General features: G+C 57.7%; 1 protein-coding gene across 1 annotated transcript in view; it reads right to left on the minus strand.

Annotated features, from left to right (window-relative positions):
- COL23A1 (collagen type XXIII alpha 1 chain) overlaps positions 1–23,276 on the minus strand; it is a 313,725-nt gene that overhangs the window by 8,015 nt on the left and 282,434 nt on the right. Inside the window, exons 6-20 of the mRNA XM_059175866.1 lie at positions 17,857–17,883; positions 16,284–16,310; positions 14,937–14,963; positions 10,860–10,976; positions 10,018–10,053; positions 9,674–9,700; positions 9,206–9,232; positions 7,053–7,106; positions 6,693–6,755; positions 6,209–6,253; positions 4,809–4,886; positions 2,712–2,765; positions 2,098–2,142; positions 1,177–1,266; positions 300–362 (exon numbers count right to left, since the gene is read on the minus strand). Coding sequence (XP_059031849.1) covers positions 300–362; positions 1,177–1,266; positions 2,098–2,142; positions 2,712–2,765; positions 4,809–4,886; positions 6,209–6,253; positions 6,693–6,755; positions 7,053–7,106; positions 9,206–9,232; positions 9,674–9,700; positions 10,018–10,053; positions 10,860–10,976; positions 14,937–14,963; positions 16,284–16,310; positions 17,857–17,883 — 780 coding nt within the window. The remainder of the gene's footprint in view (positions 1–299; positions 363–1,176; positions 1,267–2,097; positions 2,143–2,711; positions 2,766–4,808; positions 4,887–6,208; positions 6,254–6,692; positions 6,756–7,052; positions 7,107–9,205; positions 9,233–9,673; positions 9,701–10,017; positions 10,054–10,859; positions 10,977–14,936; positions 14,964–16,283; positions 16,311–17,856; positions 17,884–23,276) is intronic.

The raw sequence follows: 23,276 nt of genomic DNA on the forward strand, positions 1-23,276 counted from the left end.
AACACAGTGGACATTGCATGAGCACTTCTGGGGGGTGGGGAAGCTGGGCCTTGAGCCCTAGGCTGAGTCTCCTTCCTGCCCCCAGAAAGCCACTGCCTGGTGGGGGGGGTCCAGGGGCTAGCCTTCGGGGTTCTCAGATGGGCCTCAGTTGGAGAACACAGCCCGAGGTGCCCCTCCCACTCCCTTGCTGCCCTGGCTTTGGTCAGGCCAGGTGGCCTTTATGTCCCAAGGCTCGGAGCCCCAGCTGGCCTAGGCTGGGAATTAAGGGGAGACCTTGGTCCTCAGCAGCCCCCCCTTACCAGGCTCTCCCGTAGACTGTCAGATGCCGACTCTCCCTTCTCCCCCTTGGGCCCGTCGGTGCCCTGCAGGACAAGATGGCCTTCAGCCCTTTCTGACCCACTGCCCGCAGTAGGTGCACTTCCCCTCCCTTCCCCATGAGGCCCCCAGCGGGAGCGATGAGTTGGCATTTACAGCTCAAAGCAGTTTCCCCTAAATCGGAGACAGACATGCTCTGGGCACTCAGCAAGGGGGTTTCTGGAGAGCACAGTGACGGTGGTATAAACTGTCTCCTGTGGGGCAGGGGGCACCCAGGGGCTCTGGAAGCAAAGACCTCTCTAGCTGAGGGAGCCCTGTGGATGGACACTAGATGGGAAGAGGGGCATCTATCCCCTAGCTAGCTAGCTACTTGAACCTGCAGCTCTTCCCGTCCAGCCACTGTGACCGTGACAGTGGGTACTGAATCACGTGGCCAGCCACCACTCTCGGCCCTGTCGTGCAGGCCCTCCTGAGTGGGAGATTATTATCCGCATTTTAGAGGCAGGGAAGCCGAGGCCCAGGGAGGTCAGGACACTTGTGCAATGTTCCGGAGCCAGCAGGGGACAGAGCAGGACGCAAACTTGAGCAGTTGTGTGTGTGTGTGTGTGGGGGCTCTAACCACCTGCCAGCTGTGTTCCACCTTGGTGGCGGGGGGGGCTTGGGAAGTCCTTGCACAGAAGAGGAAGAGAATGTGGAGGCTCAGAGAGTCCAAGCTGCCTTTCAAAGGCTCAAAGTCTTGCAGCCCCTGGGCTGGGTGGAATTGGCAGGGCCCTAGCGTGCCCCCATGGCTGCTGTGGGGGAAACACATTGGCCTTGGAACCCCATGGGGGCAGAGGAGGGTGGACCCCGTGCCCCACTTACCGGGAGGCCCGACAGGCCCATCTCGCCTGCCTCCCCTTTGGGTCCGGTCGGCCCAGCCTCTCCTGGGTCTCCTTTGGCTCCTTTGGGACCCTGCGAGCCACAAGAACAGGGGGTCGGTGGAATTCAGCAGGCATGCTCCCTTCCCCCACCACAGGGGGCTTCCCCAGAGCTTACTCCTGACCAAGCCAGACTCCCACCCCCACTTCTTCATCCTGGGTCCCTGGCTCTGACCCAGATGATGAATGCACTGAGGGGCTTGGATGAAGACAGGCATGCGGGGGCAACCAGTGTGGGGAGGGGTGGAGGTAGTGAGACTGGGAAGCCCCTGTAGGGGCCCTTACAGGTCTTGGGGTGGAGGGCCGACCCTGTGTTCGCATCTCAGGAGCCGGTGGTGGGAGCCCCCAGACCCCACGTACAACCAACCGTCCACCCAATGCCCCTCCCAGCCACTCATTGCCTCTCTCAGCTAATCACAGAATCACGCATCCAAGACGTGGAACGAAAGCCATGGCCATGAACGTCCAGTGACACCCTCGACCCCATCCTGTGCACGTGGGGACACACCAGTGTGCACTTAGAGCCATACTTGTAGGACCCAGAGCAATGGGACCGACGTTAGCTAATATTTGAACACTCTGCCCTAGATCGCGCCCTAAGTGTTTTACACACACACGATTATTTAAGGTTTATACCTGGGACCGTCCTCCCCTCCAGGTACGGACCTGAGGCTGCCAGAAGGTGAGCAACTTGCCCGAGGTCTAAGGGCAGAACCAGGACAAGCACCCTAGCTGCACACTCTGCCCTGTGCTAACCCTGCACACACACACACACACACACACACACACACACGCATACACACACGCCCATACGCAGCCCACCACTAGGCACCAGCATTGCCAAGCAAACAAAAGGCCTAGAGACCTTCTCTCCATCGATTCCTGGGGCACCAGGCAATCCCAGCTCACCCTGGAAGGGAACAGAAAACAAGGGGGTTATGGTGTCCCACGGTCCCTGAGAAGGCCTTGTGGTCCCTAAAGTGGGCAGAGCCGAGGAAGGTATGCCCTGGTCCCCAGCCCCCTCCTCAGCTCCTCCAGGCAGATGCAGACCGGGGCTGTAATTTACAGTCTAGGGGGTGAGAGCCTGGGAATCTGAGGCTCGGGGAGATTCAATGACTCATGGCAGGACACACAGCCCAGGGCAACAGCCAGGACCAGATCTCGCCCGATTTCCAGGTCTCCTGAGTCAGCCAGGCAGCGGTGGGTAAGTGATGGGTGCAGGCCACAGGAACGGCTCTGTCTGTCATCTATGGGACCTGGGGACGTCCTGAGGGTTTACACATAGGAATGGGGCCTCCAGGGAGGAGCGAGGGCCAGGAACAGGACGTCCAGCTTGGTTAGGCCACTTTCTCTGAACCCCCAGGAGTCAGGCTGGGATGCCAGAAGAGAAGCGGAGTAAGCATGGCAGACAGGAGAGGGGAGGTGGGCGCTGGAGTTCGGGGGCTTGGAGGGGGCCACACAATGGGCCCATGAACTCACCTTGGCTCCGGGGATCCCTGGGGGCCCTGGAGGCCCCTGTGGCCCGGGAGGACCCTGTGTGTGTAAGTCAAACTGGTCAGTGTGTACGCAAGTACCACCCCCCTCCAACCCCCAGGAGCCAGGGCTCTGGCTGGCCTGCAGCAGCGTCAAAGCCCCTCACTGGGGGTGCCTGGGTGACTCAGTGGGTTAAGCCTCTGCCTTTGGCCCAGGTCATGATCCCATGGTCCTGGGATTGAGCCCCGCGTCAGGTGCTCCCTCTCTCTCTCTGCCTACTTGTGTTCTCTGTCTGTCAAATACATAAATAAAATGTTAAAAAAAAAAAAAAAAAAAAGAAAGCCTCTCACTGACTGCTTTCCACCCAGTCCCCACTCTTGTCTTGAGGAGGGGGAGGGAGGTGCACCAGGGACCAGGTGGGATACCATGGAGTCCACTGCGATGGTGGGTCCAGAATCCCCTGCCTTCAGAGCCAGTATCCCCCAAACATAGATTTCGTCACAACACTCCCCTTCTCAAGACCCTGCCTTAGCTCCCTATGGCCTCTTATAGCAAGCATAAATCCCCCACTGGCATTCAAGGCCAGCCAAAAATGTTATCCCCGACAGTAGCCCAGCATGGCCCTCTCTGTCCCTCCCACGAGCTCTCTGCCCATTGGCTCTGCTGCCTGCAGTCTAATGCTGGAGAGTGAGTAATGCTGGTCGCGTGAGTAAGAGATGGCGTCTGTGGCGTCTCTAGGTCTGACCTTCCTCTCAAGCTCTGGCCCAGGTGTCCCACAGGCCACCTGCCTATCATGGCTCATCGTCACCCTCCAGGCTTGTGCCGCCTCCTCAGGGCCGCAACCTGCCCAGCCCCTCATCCCAGCGACCTGTGCCCTCCTTGCCGGCCCCCCCATTGAGACGTCTCTGTTCTTCCTATCTTCCTTTATCCCCGCCACCCTGGTCCAGAGCCCACGTGCACCCCGCCTGCCTCCAGCTGCCCCCACACCCACTTTTATTCACCTTCCATGCCATTTCTCAATCAGCCTGCCCACAATACGGGTATATATATATTTATATATATTTATTTCTTATAACAAATTATAATATTATATATATATAAATTAAAAAACTTTATTTATTTATTTGACAGAGAGAGACAGAGCACAAACAGGGAGAGGGGGAGAGGGAGAGGGAGAAGCAGGCTCCCTGCCGAGCTGTGAGCCCAACGCGGGGCTCGATTCCAGCACTCTGAGATCATGACCTGAGCCGAAGGCAGACGCCCAACCAACTGAGCCACCCAGGCACCCCCACAACATGTATTGTGAACCTCACTTCTGGCTCAAGAACCAATGGTGACAGCCCACTGCTCATTGGGCAGAGGCATCCAGAATCTTCCTCCCACCTCCCTATACTCAGGCTGGCTCTCCGTGCGTGTGCAGGCCCTCAGACCATATCACAGCACCCCACAAGCACCCTGTGCAGGCCTGGGATGGAGCCACAGTTACCATCAGTGTGTACTTCCCCGAGGCCTGTGGGAGAGAACTGAATGGAGCTCAGGTGGGGTCAGGTGCCGAGGCCCTGTCCAGTCTCTGATGCCTGCCCCTTGCCCTCCCAAGCTCCCTTCCCTGGGAGCTGTGAGCGGCTAAAACCCAACCCCTGCCTCCACGGGAAAGAGGTTCCAAGTCTGCTGGGCATCCGGCAGGGCTCTGCAACTGCGCATCTCCTGAGGCTCCTTGGGGGCAGGCCTGGCTGCTGTCATCCTCCCCCCACAGCTACTAGAAGACGTAGCCCTCCAGCCTGTGCTCGCTGGGGAAGGCGCCAACCTGGGACTGGACATCAGGAAATGGTCTGTCTCTTGCCCGTGAGCAGGGAGCTTCCCTTTTCACTTTGGCCTCTGGGGAGCTCAGGGTCACATAATTCACGGCAGCTCTTAGCATCTGGGGTAGGGGGTGCTCAGGACAGCTCTGATTTCCTTATCAGACACACCTGACGAAGCTGAGGTCTTTGTGCTAAGCTGTCCCCCCGACCCTTGTGTAAAGAAATGCAGGACCGATACACTAAGTATGTGGTTGTCTCCCCAGGAAAAGAACCAGGATGCATCCCGGTCCTGCCACTAACCTACCTTGAGGGCGTCCAGAATCCTGCCATCGTAGTCTATCACCACCGTGTCTCCTTGCTCACCCTTGAGGCCCTGGGGACCCTGAGGCAAAGGAAGAGTGAGAATTTCAGGGTGGAGCCAAGGTGGCCTCATGTGTATCTGAGCCCGGGACCCCAGGACCCTAGCCCCCACAAGGGAAAGTCTGTGTGCCGTGTGCTGGCTCAGCTGTAACCCGATGGGATCCCCGTGAGCACATCCTCCAGGATCTACGTGGCCACGGGCACCCCAGTCTCTTAGAGACGCTCCAGGGCCTGAACAGCAGGTGTCCGGGGCCTGGAGCCAACAGAAGTACACGCTCCTGCCTTGTCTGGCTGCCAGTCCCATGGAAACCCAAGTCCCCTGAGGTCTCAACCTGGAGTTCTCCAGGGAAAACAGAAAGTCATTCTGATGTGAAGTTCTTCCAATTTCAAAATGTCGGCCATACAAAGGTGCAGAAATCAACACATTACCCCAAACACCCAGACACCGTGTAGACCAACTGCCAGCTCGATCTCAGCCTTGGGCCTCAGTGTCCCAGGCTCTGGTAGAAGCTGTGCATGCTCGTGTGTGCGTATGACAGTCTGCAAACGCAGGTGTCCACACCCACATGTGCTCTAATGGGGGCCCTCCTCCCCCAACCCTTCCTCGATAAACCTCCCTCTGCCCCAGGCTGCTCTCTGCTGGGCCCACCATGAGGGATGGGAAGCACTCTGCTCAGGCCTGGAGCCGGCCCCCTGCAGAGGGCCCAGAGACCCTGGCCAGGGGTCCTCCCTTGCCAGCAGGCTCCGCAGTCACAGTCCCCCAGAATTCCATGCTCAGTGCCGAATCCAGCCCCTGCCACCTGAGTGACCAGGCTGTGGGCTTAGCCTTGTTTTTTTCAGCTAAGAAAAAGAAAAGCAGCCTCCAGGAGTGTTCAGGCTCATGACTGCTGGAGGCCATGGAGCAGGGAACGGGACCACTGGTGTTGACCTAAAGGTGGGTTGACAGTGGTTGGTCGCAAATGATCGGAGACCAGCGCAGGGGTGTGGGGGGGTGGCTCTGCTTCTGGAGACAGGGACAAACTGCAAGGTGGGGGGTCACCCCCACTCCCGCCCCAGGTGATGCACAGAAGGTCTGTGCCTGAACATAAGACAAGACTCTGGGAGGGCGGACACTCAGCTGGGGACAGCTCGTTTTCACACATGCATATTTGAATGTTTTACCGAAAGTAGGTAGGGTGAGATTGAAAATTTAAAAATCAGTAATGAATGATTAAAAAAAAAAAGACTCCCATTTCCCGGAGCTCCAGGGCTCCTCCGGGGTCTCCCGCGGGAAATGACGGGGGCATCTGAAGCGCTCCAGGCCCCTGGGTTCCCTTGGCATGGCCGGAGGGAGGACTCACTTACCCGCAGTCCTGAGACTCCGTCTGCGCCTCGCTGGCCGGGCTCTCCCTGGGGAGATGCGAGGTTGCAGCCACGTGTGCATGGCCACCCCATGCCCATCCAGTCCCTAAGTCACCCAAAAGTGTTGGGCCCACATGCTGGAGCCCCAAGGGACCTCTGTAAGCAGTCAGTGCTCCAGAAACAGAGCTCCTGTAAGGAGGGTCCAACAGGAGCCTCCTCGGACCCCACAGTGTGTAGAGCTGGGCCACTGAGGGATGGCCTGGCTTCCCCAACTGCAGGATGACTGAGCCACATGGCCAAGCTTGGGGCAGGGGCTTGTCCTTCACCCAAACCCATGATGACCCCTGGGGCCAACCTCTGACGGCCCGCAGAACCAGACCCCAGATCCCACGTCCTCCCGCAACTCCCCAGTTAAAAGGGCAAAAGGAGGCAAAGCCACATAACCCCAGGATGGGGGCACAGGTCTGAGCTGCGCATGGCGAGGCACCTTTGGCCCTGGGGCGCCGTCCACACCATTTTCTCCTGGAGGCCCCGTGTTCCCTGGCTCGCCCTGCAATAGAGACGTTTGTAGTGAGTGAGTGTGCCAGGGGCCGGCTGGGGCTGCAGGCTTTGTGATTCCTGGGGAACACGCCTGAGGCCCCCTGGGGCATAGTTAGGGCCCCTGGGGGCGGCTCAGGAGACATTCTGGAGACAGGGATGATACCCTTGTCCTACCTAGGGGACAGAGTAGAGTGGGCGCCACCCCCCAAACCTGCACTGTGAAAGGGCCGCTAGGGGCCTCACCAGACAGCTGGGAGCCAAGGGAGGTGGGAGGCAGGGGCCCTCTGGGGGAGGCACAGGTACCTACCTTAGGGCCTGGAGGTCCAGGGAGCCCTGGCTGGCTTGGAATCCCGTCGTCACCCTGAGGAGAGAGCAGCTGAGGCTGCAGCCCTGAGGCCCAGGCATACCGGTTTTGGCTGTCTCCACCACCCCGCGCTCCCCTGCCCACCAGCCCACCAGACCTCTGTGGGTGCCAGCATTGGTCACACTGGGTGGGGACGGGGGGCGGGGCAGGGCAGGTCCCCCAGGGCCAGCCCAGAGCACGCATGAGGTGGGGGTTGGCGCATGGAAGAGAGGGGCGGGCAGGTGGAGGAGAGGGGATTGGCTCCTTCAGTCAATAAGCGCGTCTGTGGGCCAGGCAGATAGGGTCCCTGCTCAGTGGGGGAAGAGAGGAGCCCGAGGGCAAGGAACTATCCAGATAAACCCAGAGCACCAGGCCAGGAGGTGGAAGCAGTGCTGGGAAAAGAGTGTAAAGGGGTGTTGGGATGGAAGGACTCAGAGTGACCTAGGGGAGCTTTTTGGAGACCTGGCAAGGGAAGGGGTGGAGGGAGACCACCCCAGGCCAGTGGTTCCCAAACTCGAGTGCATGCCAGTGTCACCTCGGGAGAGGTGCTGGACAGACCACAGCTACAAGTTCTGGTCACCAGGGGGACACCTGAGTGGCTCAGTTGGTTAAGTGTCTGCCTTCGGCTCAGGTCATGATCTCAGGGTCCTGGGATTGAGTCCCACATCGGGCTCCCTGCCCAGCAGGAAGTTTGCTTCTCTCTTCTCCCTCTGCCCCTCCCCACTGCTAGTGCTCTCTCTGTGTCTCAAATAAACAAATCAAATCTTTAAAAGAAATAAATAAAAGTTCTGGTCACCAATTCTGATGGGTGCGGGGTGTATCCACACCACCACCCAGGGGATTCCCCACTACAATTTAACCCTATTCTGATACTTGTCAACCTGGAGAGAGCGTTGGATCCCACAGGTTAAAGGTCCAGTCCGATAAGTCAGCACCCCCTCCCCCACCCCTGCACCCGCCACTTTAGGCACCAGAAGAAAGCTTTGTTATAGATTGGTTCGTCATAGACTGACGGTTACAATGACCTCCTCCCTGAGTTCCATTAACTTGCTAAAGCGGCTCACAGAACTCAGGGAAACACTCTACTTACTAGATTGCCAGTTTATCATAAAGGATAGAAGTCAGGAACAGCGAGATGCAGTGGGCAAGGCATGGGGAAGGGGTGCGGAGGGTCCATGAGCTCTCCAGGAGTGCCGCTCTCCCCAATTCTCTCCATGTTCACCAACCCGGGAGCTCTCAGAATCCCCACCCTTTGGGGTTTTTATGGAGGCATCGTGACAGAGGCCATGGGTCAGACTGGTTCAACGTGCAGCCCCTCTCCCTCCCTGGAAGGCTGGAGACCAGGACTGAAAACTCCAACCCTCCAATCACATGGCTGGTTCTCCAGGCAGCCAGCCCCCATTGGGGGGGGGGGGCTGTCCCTAAAGTCGCACAATTAACATAACAATAGACACCTTCAAATTTGGTTCATCACTCAGGACGTTCCAAGGGTTTTCGGAGCTCTGCTCCAGAAACCAGAGGACTAAGACCACATATGGATTTATTATTATTATTTTTTTAAAGATTTTATTTATTTATTTGACAGACAGAGATCACAAGTAGGCAGAGAGGCAGGCAGAGAGAGAGGAGGAAGCAGGCTCCCTGCTGAGCAGAAAGCCCAATGTGGGGCTTGATCCCAGGACCCTGAGATCATGACCTGAGCCGAAGGCAGAGGCTTTAACCCACTGAACCACCCAGGTACCCCCAAATATGGATTTATTATAAACCACAACATCCCAGTGGCCTGCCCCTAGTGTCTCTGACTAGGTGGGTCCAAGATCGGCCTCCAAATGCGCCTAAGCCCCCAGCGATGCTGTGGTCCCAGGACCACACTCTGAGAACCACTGTCCAGGTCCCTGAAGTGGGAACGAATTTGCTGTGTTTGCAGAAAGGAAAGAATCCGTGAATAAGTGAGTAAATGAAGGAAATTGGGCTTTGAGACAGAGGACGTGGGTCTGGTGAGGACATCCCTGTGGCCACCACCCGCCCGCCGCCCTGCCCCATGGGGAGCCCCTGCCCATCTCCCTAGCCACTTCCCACACCCCCACCAGGAAGCCCTTCTTGGGGGCCCCCCTCACCTTCTTTCCAGGAATGCCAGGCTCACCCTAAGACGGGAGGCAGGGGGTGCAAGAGAGAGGTCAGAGCCCTGAGAACATGGCCCAGACACCAGGCCACCTGCTCCTCCGGTAGAACTGGCCTTGATGACCGGGGATGGCCCAGAGACCCTGGCCCCTCAAACAGGTGCACAGGGATGGTGGGGCTGACAGTCCATGACTCCTCTCCTGACCAGTCCCCTCCCCCCATGCTGAATGACCCTGGACAAGTCCCTGCTCTTACAAGTGGGCATGTGATGCCACAGCCTCTGGGGGGTGTTTCTGAGATGAAGGAGAAAACAAGGAAAGCCCTTCTTCTTCAGGCGGACCCCAGTCCATCCCCCGCTCCCCCCCAGCAGGCAAAGAAGAAAAGGAACAGCTGACCAGAGGGGTAGGGGAGGGGATGGGAGCCCATCCCTCCCAGGCCTGGGGCAGCGGACGGGGATCACTCACCTTGGGCCCTGGGAGTCCCTTCAGGCCCTGGGATAAGAGAGGAGAAAGTATTAAATGGGATACCGGTGGCTGCTTTGGGGCATCATTGTGTAAAGGGGGACGCCAAGTGCCAGATGGCAGGAGGCTGGGCCATGCTGCCCCTTCTAGGCCTGACTCCCACATCAAGGGTTGCTTCCGTGTCAGATCTCAAGCAGGGCAGTGGCCTGGGGGGGGGCGCCCTCCCAGGGATGCAAAGCTGGGGGCCTGGCCCATTGGTTCCCCACTGCTGGCCGTGAGTGGGTTGGGGGCTTCTGGCCCCCTGAATGAATGGGGCCCCAGGTTGCCCCAATGCCCTGGATACTGACCATCTCGCCGTCACGTCCAGCCTCTCCTTTGGGACCCTGGGGAGGCAGAAGAGGAGACCATCTTGATGAAGGGACACAGGGACTCCACAGTTAACGGAGCCCACTCCCTGTGCTGGGCGCTAGGCTGGGGCTCCAAGCCGTCTCTTGTTTCATGAGTGGGTGTCCTTGTTCCCACTTTGCAGATGAGAACGCTGAGGCTCAGGGAGCTAGGTGCCCAACGGGAATAGGAATGGATGAGACAACTCAGTAGCTAGCTGCCCCAAGAGGGGACCCTGGTGGAAATTTTGTGGCAATTTGGTGGAAGGGCTGGCTCTGCGTGGGAGGGGAAGGACAGGCCTAAGTCCCTGCGGTAGGGGAAGGGGTAGCACCATGAAGCCTGGCCTCCAGAGTCTGGGTAGAGCTATAGGAGGACAACTGAGCCTAACTAGTTAATACTGGAGGGAGGGAAGGAATCGGGGGGAGAGCGAGCCAGAGTGGGGTGGGGAGAATAAAATCTGGGGAGGAAATACCTCCATATGGGTCTCGGGGTCAGGGTTAGGATCGAGACTGAAATTGCAACCAAAGGCAGGTTAGGATCTCTGGTTGTATTTGGGGTTAGGGTGCAGGGTAAGAGTCGGGTTTGGAGTCAGGTCAGAGTGTAGGGGCCAGAGGTAGGGTCTGGATAACAGCCAGAAATGAAGGTGCAGACCAAGATTTGGGAATGGGTTTGGGGTCAAGGTCTTAAACGGCACTTGGTCTAAGGTGGGAGTGGGGCAGGTGTCTGGGTTGGGGTTGGGGTTAGGCAACATGGGTCTGGGTCTGAACCGGGGACAGGGGTATTCTACCTCCATGCCCTCTCTTACCGCTGGGCCTTGTGCTCCCCTGGGGCCATCTTTCCCCGTGTCGCCAGGAGGGCCCCGGGCTCCAGGGGGTCCAGGGGGCCCCGGAGGCCCAGCAGCTCCATCTCGCCCTTGGTCTCCCTGGAAGAGATGGGGCCTGACTTACTGTGAGGGGGAGTGGAGGGGCTCTAGTCTCCAGAGTGTAGCCTCTGCAGATGACTAGCCACCCCTCCTCTAGCCCTTGTGGGTTTGGGGGTGGGGGTCGCTCAGAGGAAAGTGTTTGGGTCCTGAGCTTCTCGGCAACCACAGGGACAGACAGGTCCCTGTACTTTGACATAAAAGCTAAGGGATGTGCCATTCTCCCAGCCCTTAGTGCCTGGAGCTCAGCTCTGGTGTTCCGTTGAGATGAGACATGCTGGGTACAGGAACAGAGCATGTGGGCCCCACCAGCCCCTTCCCCCAGAAAGGGGTCTGCACATGTCCTGAAGGGCCTTCCTCGTAGGCCAGCCTCCTTTATCCCGTGCTGGAGGTATGCTTCTGGGGCCTTACCCAGAGTGATGAAAACTCCCGCGGATGCTCACAGCTGCTCTAGGGGTAACGGCCCCAGACTAGAATCAACCCAAATGTCCTTCCGTGGGTGAACGGCTAAGGGACGGTTAAGCGACAGCCGTGTCACAGAGCACAGCTCCACCATAATGACAAGGAACAAGGCACATCCACGTTGGAACAGCTCCGATGGATCTCGGGGGACGATGCTGAGTGAGAAAAGCCAATCTCAGTGGCTCAGACTCTACGGTTGCAAATACACCCAGGGTGGACATGGAAAGATCATGAAGATGGAGGAGGGATTGGTGGCTGCTGGGGGTGTGGGCAGGGATGGAGCAGGGCGGGAGGGAACTGAAGAAGCACGGGGGATCTTCCTGTGGTGGTTACCGGAGTCTACTGAGTGTGATGACAGTCGCCCAGACTTTTCAACACACCCTGATGGGCAAGATGGCTGAGCTCCCCGTGAGGCAGGGGATTCTGTCAATTATCTGGTTGTGAGACTACATTGCACGGGGAGGCAAGATGTCACCATTGGGGAGCGTGGAGGACAGGTGCATGGGGTATGACCTCTTACAACTAATTGTGAACCGACAGTCATCTTGCGATACAAAGTTGAAAAAAAAATAAAGGAGGGCAACAAAGGGCCACAAAGTCTCAGTCATGCAGCATCCCACCCCCAATTCAAGGACCTGATGTTAGTACGGGGTCAGACCTCAGGCAGCCAGAGCCCTCACCTTGTGGCCCCCAGCTGCAAGGAAAGGGGGGCCACGGTGCCACTGGCACTTCCTGCTGCCCCCGTGGCACGGGACAAGGTCATGGGGCACACCTGGCTTACAGCAACAGCAGTCCCCAAACTTCCCACGGCCGAGAAAGGAAGAAGCCTCTTGCGGAGGTAACCCTCCTCTGACCCCGTGCACCCTGCACTCATCTCCCTGGAAGCTGGCTCTCTCCAAACCTTGCAACCACCCAGCCACAGCACTGTATCGACCCATTTTACATGTAGAGCAGTCAGGAACAGAGAGGGTAATCATTTCCCCAGGGCTGCAGAGCTAGGAATGGCAGCAGCTCCTCAGGGCCACTGAGGCAAGCGATGCCTTTTGGACGCGTTCTGAATCTCTGGCTCCCATAAAGTGAAGGTTCCCCTCTCTTGCCAACTGGACCCCAGACACAATTCATTGGTTTTCCCCAATTAAAAACCAGACTGAGGCTCTCAGTGTCCACTACTCAGGGTCCCGACCCGGAGGCCAGGACTCTAGTCTGACATATAGCAAGCTGACAGTCTTGTCAACTTGCCCAGGTGCAGGTGGGGACGGTGGTGGGTAATTCCTGCTCCATTTGCTGCTGTGTCAGGAAGAACTAGAAGACACCCCAGCCCCCGCTCCCTCCACAGCCCAGGGGCCCCACAACAGGCATCACTGGCCTGGACTCTACTTATTGGGGAGGTAAATGGGTTTCGACACGTGAGCAGGTCCCAGCAGATGTTGGTAGGCTCTGGCCTTGAGTTACTCGGGACACGAGGCTGGCCAGCTGCCTTGCCTGTGTGTTGGGATCAGGCTGGCTGAGGTCTAACCATGGAAACGCAGGGGTGAGTCAAGGGAGCACGCAAACCAGCAGGCCCGGACACGCCACTGGGCCAGGCTACCTTGAAGACGTGGCGACTGTACCCATGATGGTCTCTACTTATAAAGCCTGGATTGAGCCGTGGAAAAACCATCTAGCCAGCAAACAGGTTGTGTGGTCAGGAAGGCAGAAAGGGTGACTTAGGAAAGGACAAAGCTGTTTCGGGGGGCGGGGGAGCCACTCAACCCAGCCCAGCGACCGGGAGAGGAGGACTATGTTCTCCAAAGATGGTCGCTATGCTCTTTCCCATCCCACAGGACCCTTGCAGTGGGCCCCCCTTCCACCATTGCCCCACCGAGAGAGAAGGTCTGCTCCTCTTTCCCCACGTTGACTCTGGGCAGGCCCTGTGGCTGATGGGACAGACAGTATGCCACGGAAGTGAGGCGTGCCAGGCTCTTCACTGGCCTCCTGGAATGCTAGTCTTAGCACGCCCCTCTGGGAAGCCCACTGCCACGCTGGGAGAAGACTTGAAGCGCATACCTCCCCACTGAGCTCCCAGCCAACAGCTGCATCCATTGAGGCCATGGGAGGGTGCTACTGTCTTGGACTGGCTTCAGTGAGAGAGATCTGCCCCCCCTCCCCCGTCCACAACGGGGGCCGTTGTTGTTTTAAGCCATGGAACTTTCAAGGGTGAAGGCTGTTTTGGAGGTGGCTGGAACCTTGAGACAACGAGAGGGTACCCATGAAGGGTGGAGGGAGGGCTCTGGGAAAGATCTCTCATGACTCCTGGGCTGGGGAAGCTCGTCAATTGAGGAGTGGGCACCCCCTTTCCAGAAGATCAGCATTTGTACACCCACCAGAAAGCAAGCACAAGGCTTTTTCTCAGTGGTCACCAAATTCAATGTGGGTGCCCTGGCTCTGACTTCAGCTTTTGGGAACCCCATGGTTGCCCTCCGCCCTCCAACCAAAGGCCCAGCACAGAAGAGCTCTGTCCTGGGGCCTCAGCCTGACCAGCCTGGGGCTCTTGGCTCCTGATCGCGACCACCTGTTATATGGGCCCTTCTGGTCTGGTGGCACAAACTGGGCTTGGGGCCGTGGGGCCACAGAGTTGGGACTGGGACCGGAACCAGGACCAGGATGTGGCCCAAACTTAGCCCTCTAGTTGCCTCCCCTTCCCATCCCCCATCCACAGTGCCTGCCCCTCACCCCTCCAGTGCTTACAGATGCTGGCTGTGGGGGTACTCGCTCACTGGCTACAATTTCCACCCCATAACCTTTTTAGGGAGCAGCCCCCTCTACTACAGATGGGCCTCCATCCCAGTTGTGGCAGGAATGGAGGGGGCACGCTGTTAGGGCCTCTGATGTGACCCTCTGCCCAGATCTGTTTTGTGGGGCCCATCCGACCTAGGCTCCCCACTCTGCTTCGTTGAAGAGACCACAGGTTTGGCACAAGGCACTTCCGGGTCCCTAGGGACCTGGGGGCACCGTGGGCCAGGGGATCTACTGTCTCTGGGCTGGGTGCTGGATGCCCACCTTTATGACAGCCATGAACCTTTGCTATAGTAGCTTGGATAAGGTGCTGTCAATCCCACCCACCACAGTTGGAGAAACTGAGTCACAGAGGGGAAAGGGAGTTGCTTAAGGTTACTTGGCTGGTAAGTGGCAGAGCTCAGCTGCTGACCCATAACCTTCCCTCTTCCTGAGGTGCCAGCCATCCTCAAGAAGGTCAGTCTCAGGTCTGGGGGCAGTGCTAGCCCCACTGCCCCCACTCTGCCCCCCATCCACCATAACAAATATGACTGTGAGGAAGCCCTGGGTTTTCCAGCCCATGGCCACTTAAATGAAACCCCACAGAAGGACAGATGGGGGGCAGTGGGCAGAGACCGTGGGCCCATGAGGTAAGGGGCAGGAACCCAAAAGAGACGCTAGATACGCCTTATTATATGGTAACGTGAACTGTGTGGGGCGGGTGAGGGGTCTTACGTCAGCTCTTACCCGAGGGCCAAGGTTTCCTGGTGCGCCCTAAGGACAAAGAGCAGGAAGATGGGTCACTGCTACTATTTTTACCCTATCACACGTATTAAGCATTTACTCTGTGCTCCCTGCTTTACCCACTTAGTCTCACCCAAGTCTAACGAACATATCACGAGAGTTTTATTTCTAATCTCCATTTTCAATGAGGAAACCGAAACACAGAGAGGTTAAGTAGCCAGCCTGAAGTCACACAGCAAACGCACACACAGGACTTGGAATCAGGCGCTGTGTTGCCTGTGGCCAGCCCCTAGTCAAGGCAGAGCAGAGATGAGCTGCTCCCCATGCCCTGCGTCCTCTTGGAATCCTGGAACCTCGACACAGCAAGGAATGGTAATTACTTGAACATCTAAAGTCACCAAGCTGGATGTCACGAAGGGACAGGTACCAAGATGCCAGTCTCTCTCTGGGTTCAAAGCCTCTGCTTTGTTCAACCGGAGCCAGCAGGAAGGAAATCACTTCTCTGTTAGGTTGCTTTAACTGACAGATGGGGAAACTGAGGCCCATGGAGCCGGCCAACCCATCGAAAGCTATGCGGTTGGTGGCAGAGCCCTAAGGCAACCCTGAGGCTCTGAGCCTGGGATCCTGTGCCCGGCACAGCTCTGAGGGTGGCCAGGGATGCTGGCTGGCCTTACTTACCTCGGAGAGCACATCACAGAGGGCGGCTGGAGTGGACGTGGCCCAGATGTGGATCCTAGAAGGGTCCTGCCACATGGGCATCTGCTCTGGCCCCTCCCTGCTCTGATCCTGCCGTGGGACACATGGGTGGCCCCTCCTGCCCCCTCCCTTCCATGGCACTTGGAGGCCCCAGCCCTCCAGGGGTCTGCCGTGACATTTCATGCCAAATGCCAGTGAAGCTTTTCTCACGGGGGGTGCTGTAAAGACCACAGGGGCAGCTCCCCACCATTTGTCTGCCTGGGGGGGCCACACACTCCTCACAAAGAATACCATCTATAGTGACTGTTCAAACCCCCACCCCCCAGGCTTTCCTGGCTCCGGCCCCTCCCCCCTCTCTTCCATGATTTTTTGCTTTGGAAACTCCTCATTTTGCGAAGACCTTGCTTTGAGTTTTGTCATTCTCTGGTGTGGAGGGGACTCCAATGTCACCCCCTGGGCACTCGGGATTGTTAAATATAAGCTGTGTAACCATTAGGAGGGAGGCACTCTTAGCCCCACCTTTCAGATGGGGAAACTGAGGTTCCAGGAGAGGATGTGACCTGCCCGGGGCCACACTCCAGAGCTGGGGTTTGGAGGCAGGTTTCTGGCATCCTTCATCATATCCGCATCTAGACAGCTGCCGGCATCACTTACCTTTTCCCCTTTGGGGCCTGGAAGTCCCTGCAGAAAAAAAGGTAAAGAAAAACAGGCCTGAGTGGGGGGGACTGGGCTGGGTTCCCTAAGGCTTTGAGCAGAGCTGTGGGGAGCTGGGTGGGGAAACACATAAGTCTGTCTGCTTTTAATGACAACTGCCCTTGCTGGGCCCAGGACAGCTCCACACCCCGTTCCTCTGCATGAGGGGTGCCAGGGGACTTGAGGGTGGCCGGGACCTCTCAGCTGAGGTAGGAACACATGTGCTGTCACTCCCCCCACAGAGCAGAGCCCTCCAAGCTCAGCTCCTCCTGTGCCTGGTGGCCGCTGCCCTTAACTTTCCATTATCCCTTCTGTCCATAATAGGTTTGCTGGTTCATTCCCCTAACGACTTGTCCACATAAGAAGTCAGTTCATTTCTCCATCCTCTGATACGGCACACATCGTCTGGCAGCTCCTCAATCACTTACTATTTCACTCATTCCTTCACTCTCTTGTCCACCCAACCATCATGCATTTGTCCACCCGCTAACTCAGTTAGTCTCCCGTGCGTCCAGCCACTGTACAATCATTGATTCATAACCTCATCTGACTATCTTTCTACCCAACCATTCTTCCTTCCTTCCGTCTATCCACCCATACACCCATTCATCAACCCATTCATCTATCTATCCATTTGCCCTTTTATCCAACCATTTATCAATTCATTTTTTTTAAATATTTTATTTATTTATTTGACAGAGAGATCACAAGTAGGCAGGGGGGAGGAGCAGGCTCCCTGCTGAGCAGAGCCTGATGTGGGGCTCGATCCCAGGACCCTGAGATCATGACCTGAGCCGAAGGCAGAGGCTTAACCCACTGAGCCACCCAGGCACCCCTATCAATTCATTTTTTTCATCCATCCATCCATCCATCCGTCAATCCATTCATACATCCTTCCTTGCATCCACCTGCCATTCATCTGTCTGTCCTTCCATGCAACGATTCATCAATCCATTTGTCCGTCCATCCATCCATCTATCCATCCATCCATCCACCCACCCACCCACCTGCCTATCCACCGACATCCAATTATTTATTTAATTATGCTGTCTCCCTGAGCAGCGTGTTCATTCTGCTGAAGATGCCTGTGGACCATAGACTCCTGGCCCAGGTGTTGAGAACTCATCAGCCCAGTGTCTACCACTGGGAAGTCTTGAGACTGGGGGGTGGCGGGGGGAATGCTCTGTGCGTGGGGCTTGCTAGGAGAGGCTTGTATGTTTTGAAGGCTGACTCAATGTCAAAGTGCAATTTACACTTCTCCACATCCCCAGCCTGCAGGGCTGGTTCAAGCGAGGAGGGTCAATGGACCCATTTGACAGAGCCTCAGGCTTGTGAGGTGAAGGGCCCCCCAAGGGTGCACAGTCAGCAGGTAGTGGATCTGGATTTGAACTCCAGTCTGATGCCCAAATGACTTCTCTCTGTGCTGATCCGGGTTCCCGGTGGCCCCTTCCCTCTGGCACCCTCCCCCTATCACTTCCAGCCCCACAAGTGGCCCAGTCCCAGGACCACCTAGAGTTTCCCTGTAATCACTTACGGGCTTGCCATCCAGACCCAGCGGCCCCTGGAAATGAGAGAGACAGAGAGAGAGGTTACACACCAGATAGGCATTTCCTGTGTGTTTTATGACCCAGAAGCACTACTGGATATCAAAGACCAAACAAAACCTGACGTGAGCCCGTGGTCTGAGTACATTTCATGCGAGGGCATCTGGGTGTTTACTGTCCAGAATCCCCTCCTGCAATGACAGAGCCCTTCTTCTTCTCCAGGACCACCCCCATCTGCACATATGGGGCTTGGGAGTACGGTCACATTCCCTCAACCAGGGTGAGGGGTTCAGGGATGAGTGTCATGTCTGGGACTTTGGATGGTGACCCTGTAGGGGAAAGAGGGCTCTTTTCTCTGATGGGGCTAAGGTGGAACTCCTGGGGGCACCATGTGGCTTGAGGAAGAGCCAACAGAGAGGAAGCCAGAGCGGAGAGACAGAGAGCAGAAAAGGTCGGCTGCTGAAACCCCCCGCTACACACTTTATTTGTCCGCAGCTCTGCTTTAATCCAGTTCGAACTGAGTTCATTCACACGTAAGTCAGCAGGGACTGAACGCATCCTCCCGCAAAATGCATGTGTTGAAACTTAATCCCTGGGGTGATGGCCTTAGGACGGGGGGGCTTTTAGGAGCCTCATGAATGGGGCGTCAGCCTATTCAGAAGAGAGGTTCCAGAGAGCTGCTGGCCTCTGTGTCCACCATGTGAGCACACAGGGAGGAGGCAGCTGCCTGCAGTCCGGAAGAGGGCCTCCCACCAGAACCCCGACCGCACCGGCACCCTGACCTCACACCTCCAAGCCTCTAAGGCTGCGAGAAGTCGATTTCTGTTGTTTCTAGACCACCCAGTCCGTGGCCCTTTGTTAGAGCAGCCCAAACAGGCTAAGACAGGCCTGAAGAGTCCTAAAGGCTCTTTTAATTCCCTGCACTGCTGTGGCCTTAGCAGGCCCAAGTCAAGGTCAAGAGAAGCCAAATCTCCCAAGGTTGGGTCCCAAGGGCTGGCACATCGCAGAGGCTCTGGGGGCTCCGTGGTGTCTGCAGGGGGTCAGGGACGGCTGCCAAGCAGCCCCCACAGGCGCCCTCTGCCTGTCCAGCCGCTGCCTGCTCAGAAAGCCCCCCTGCGCTCCCCCACCAGGTAAGAGTATACAAGAATCCAAGGGCAGTGCCACCAACTGGGTCTGACGAGTCTCTGTCAGCCCCCGTCCTCCTCCCTGCGCGGCCTCCTCATCCCACAGACGCTGCAAATGTTCTAGGCAGTCCCACTCTCCTGACCCTGCACGTGAACCGCATGCCCGCCAGGCACACCCCTCAGCCCCTTGTGTACCATCCTCTGTTCAGTCACCTCCTCCGTCACGATGCCCTCGGGGCTCCTTCACTTCTCAGAAGTCAGGCCATCTGTCCCTGCACCCGGCCCCTTTTCTAAGGGTCGCACGTCATACCGTGCATTGTCACTGTGTGGTCTATACAAGTCTACCAGCGGATCCAGGAAAAGGGTCTGACCTCTGTGTCCCCAGTGCTCGGATGAGGCCTGGCACAGAGCACATGCCTCTCAGTGTGCGTTGAGTCAAAGCAAGGAAAGGTACTGAGAAAGACGAAGCGTGAGCAGATATGTCTGCTCCGAGGCAGGACAGACAAAGGGTTCTGGCAGTTCTGAGCAGGCGGACAGCCTGCCAGGCTCTGGGAGGTATTGGGAAAGATTAGGGAGTTCTGGCCTGAGAAAGTAACAATTGGGGCTTTAGGGAGGGCACCGTGGGCAGAGAGCACAGCCCAGAGGCACAGGGCCTGTGAGCAGCAGACAGGAGCTCTGCCTCAGCATCAACCTCCCTCCCATCCTGGTCTCTCTCACGTGTCCCTGCCCTGCGGAGGCTGCACTCTTGTGCCTAGCACTGGTGTCCTCATGGCCTGGCCCAGCCACTACCTTGGGGCTGTCCTGTGTCCCTGGTCTTCCCAAGCTCTCTGCTTCTTTCTCATATCATGGCTTCACGTGGGCTGTTCCCTCCGCTTTCAAGGCCCTGCCCGGGCTCCTCTACCTGGGAGACACTCTCTGGCTCCTGGAAGCCAGTCTCTCCTCCCTCAGGTCTGCACACGGCCTGGGGCCCAACAGTGAACAGTCAGTTTCCCTGGGTGCACAGTCAGACCTCCCTGAACTGGGCCAGCTACGTCCCCAGATGTCCTAAGAGGGCCCTTTCCTTACACCAGGGCCTTGCTCCAGGCAGAAAGCCAGGGCAGTTCTGAAAATTTGTCCCTTAAGTGGCCCTGGCCACCAGCCTCAAGGTCGGCTGAGGGTCTGGACTTCGAGACCATGTCCTGGGGGCAGAAGGAATCCCAGGAGATGGGGTGGGGTCTCGGATCTGAGGGCTCCTGGTCAGGAGGGCTCCCAGGCTGCGGCTCACCAGGGACTGCCCTCGCTGGCCCACCTCCTGCTGGCTCCCAGCCGGCCTGACCCCTGGATCCATGCGCCTGAGGCCCCCCTCTTAGTCTGCTAAAATTGGACCCTGCTCCTCCTCTACTCCCCAGGACCAGAATACACAAGGGGCCCAGTCCCACCCTGAGTCTCACCTGGGGGCTCCTCGTGGCCCCCATACTAAGTCTGAATCACCGCAGCAAGCCTGTAAGGCAGGTGTTATCATCCCTGTCTTTACAGGAGGGAACTGAGGCCCAGGGAGGGGAAGATCTCGCCCCAGGTGACCCAGCCAGAACAGGCCAGGGCTGGAGTCCAGAAAAGCACTTCCACTCCGTCCTCGGGGCGCCGATATCCCCCGGCCATGCTCTCTCGTCTGCCCAAATCCCTCATGCAGACAGAGATGAAAAAAGAGAAGAAGCTTAGAGCTAAGTTAATCTCCTTCCTCTTCCTGTGCCATGCCGTGCAGGGACAGAGGGCACGGTGGGCCTCACAGCTAAGTCACTGGCGGCAAAGAGCCCCTCACAGGCCCTGGGACTCAGTGCAGGGCTAGTCTGAGGGAGGCGGGCACCCCTCTCCTGGGGGCCACTGAGGAGGAGACTCTCCGTGGCCACACCCTTCCCGGCCTCCACCCTCACTGCCGCCCTGGGAAGCAGGCCCCACAGCCCTATCCTACAGATGAAGAAGCTGAGGCATCGGGACCATCCAAGGGCTGAAACAGGCCCTCCTCTCCAGGCAGTTCTCCCTCTCCCACAGCACAGGGCAGCACCCTTGACAGGTGGCCCCTAGGTCCCAGGGGACCTAGGACAGAGGCTCACGGGCCTTGCCTTCCTTCTGGGATTCCTGGGATGTCTGTCTCCCCAACTGAACAGCCCCTCTTTGGGCAGAGCTGTCTAGACCCTCTGTCACCCTAGGCCTCTACCAGAGAGAGTGCTGGGTCAGACAGACGTGCTTGCTGTGTGACCCTAGGAGAGCCACTCAACCTCTCTAAGAGTCTCAGCATCCTCATTACCTGTTCTCTCCAGCAGGGCTGTTCCTGCCCTGGGTTTGCCCCAGCTTTCCCCTAAACTCTGCCACACCGTGGCCTCCTGGCAGCCCCTGGGATTTGGAGAGAGCTGCTCCAGAGGTCTCAGGGAGTATATGTGGGGCCTCTGGAGGCCCACAGACTTTCACCCACCACGCTGTTTCCTGGACCCAAGCTCTGCTTTCCCAGTTCCTCCACTGCAGACAGTCCTGCTTCCACCCGGAGAACTACTTGTTCCTCAAAGCCCAGCTCAAATGGCCCTTCTGGGAGCCTCCAGGAGCAGCAACATCCCCCGAAGCTGGGTCCCCATCCTTCTGGAAGAGAGCCCTGGGGCTGAGCTCTAGGAGACATGCCAGGTGGTCAGAGGAGGCTGGCTCTGGATTCAGACATATCTGAGACCAAATCCAGCCTTGCCCACATGCCAGCTGGTGACTTGGGCCGCCTCACTTGTGACAAGGAGATGCAGGCCTCCCTGCATCGCTGGCCTCTGTGTGTGTGTGTGCATGCACACGTGCTATGTGCACTCAGGAGAACACATGAACTGTGCAGAAAGAGACAGGACAAAGCAAACCTCCTTCACCCCTCCCCAGCTCCTTTCCCAGAGGGGCGGCACAGGTCCCACTGTCTGCATGACCCCCCCACCCCCCCGCTGGAAGCAGTCCTTGTCTGGAGAAGCACATATGTGGAGCCCTGCCTTTCTTATTTTTAAAGCCCTCTATGGGCTGCACAGTGAACATCTGTGGGTCCATCTGGCTTCACCCACAAGGCATGTCTTAGCCCTCCTCGCCACATTCCACGAAAGGCTTATGACACACGCTGAGACCTGAGCATCATCCCCGTGGCCCTTCCCTAATACCTGCAGTCTCTCCCATGCAATTCCCTGGAGAACTTTCTAGAATGTAGACCTGCTCTCCTGTTGCAGCCCCTCTGGGGCAGCCTCACTCCTGCAGGATGATGTCCCAACCTCCTGGTCTGGTGCCCAAAGCCCGCCTGCCCCTTGCTGGGCACAGAGCATGTATCCTGGTTCGGCCCTTCCTGGGGCTGGGCCTGTCTCTGGTCCATCAACGCTGGGTCCCCAAGCCCCATTCCAGGATGTCTGCAGTATGGAAAGAAAGCACACAGGGCTGTGGGTACCCTGTTTTTCTAGAAACGGGAAGGCACTTCCACTCCGTCCTCCGGGCGCCGATATCCCCCGGCCATGCTCTCTCATCTGCCCAAATCCGGGAGGCTGTGTGGACCATCTATGAACCAGACGTTTCCATGGGCTGGAAGGATGCCTGAGCCAGGCTCTGGAAGTCCTCAGAGGAGCAGAAATGCTCGAGGGAAGGGCCAGGAGTTGGTCTGAAGGGAGTCAAGGACAAACAGGGGTGGAGGGCACGGTCAGCCTGGAGTGAGGCGCGGAAGGGTCCAGACTGAGTTGTTCTAGCCGACAGCAAGCCAGTCTTGGGCAGAGGAGGGCCATCAGGAGTGCAAGCAGTCTGGACAAGCGGACCCCAGGCCTGGGCAGGGGCACGTCCTTGATGGCAGGAGTCTTGTCCTGTCAAGGCAGCCCTCCCTCGCCCCAGACTAGGGGGCATCTCCCACAAAAAGAGCGGGGAAGGAAGGCACACGGGGCAGCCACAGGCGAACGCAGAACTTTGGCCTTGCCAGGGTTCAAATTCTGTCTCGGAGCCTCCGCTTCCCCGGGACAGGCACTCCAGAGGGTTGGACGCCAAAGCACTGTGCCCGTGGCCAGTCTGTTCCCATGGGCTCCCTCTCCTGCCTGATCAAAGCCATGGAATTCACCAGAGGTTTTCAACACATTCTGCTCTCCAGGAAACCCCACAGCTGTTTACAAGCCTCGGTTCTGCTTTAAATCACTATCTGCCCCCCTCCCCACTGCAGATCAGCAGAGCCCCAGGACAGTTGCCGGATGTGCTGTGCACGAGACACGCAGGCCAGGCAGGCCAAAAGCCCCGCAATATGCTGGCTTGGTTCCTCGCCTAGCTCA

The sequence above is a fragment of the Mustela lutreola genome, chromosome 5, assembly GCF_030435805.1.
Source record: "Mustela lutreola isolate mMusLut2 chromosome 5, mMusLut2.pri, whole genome shotgun sequence".
Lineage (NCBI taxonomy): Eukaryota > Metazoa > Chordata > Mammalia > Carnivora > Mustelidae > Mustela > Mustela lutreola.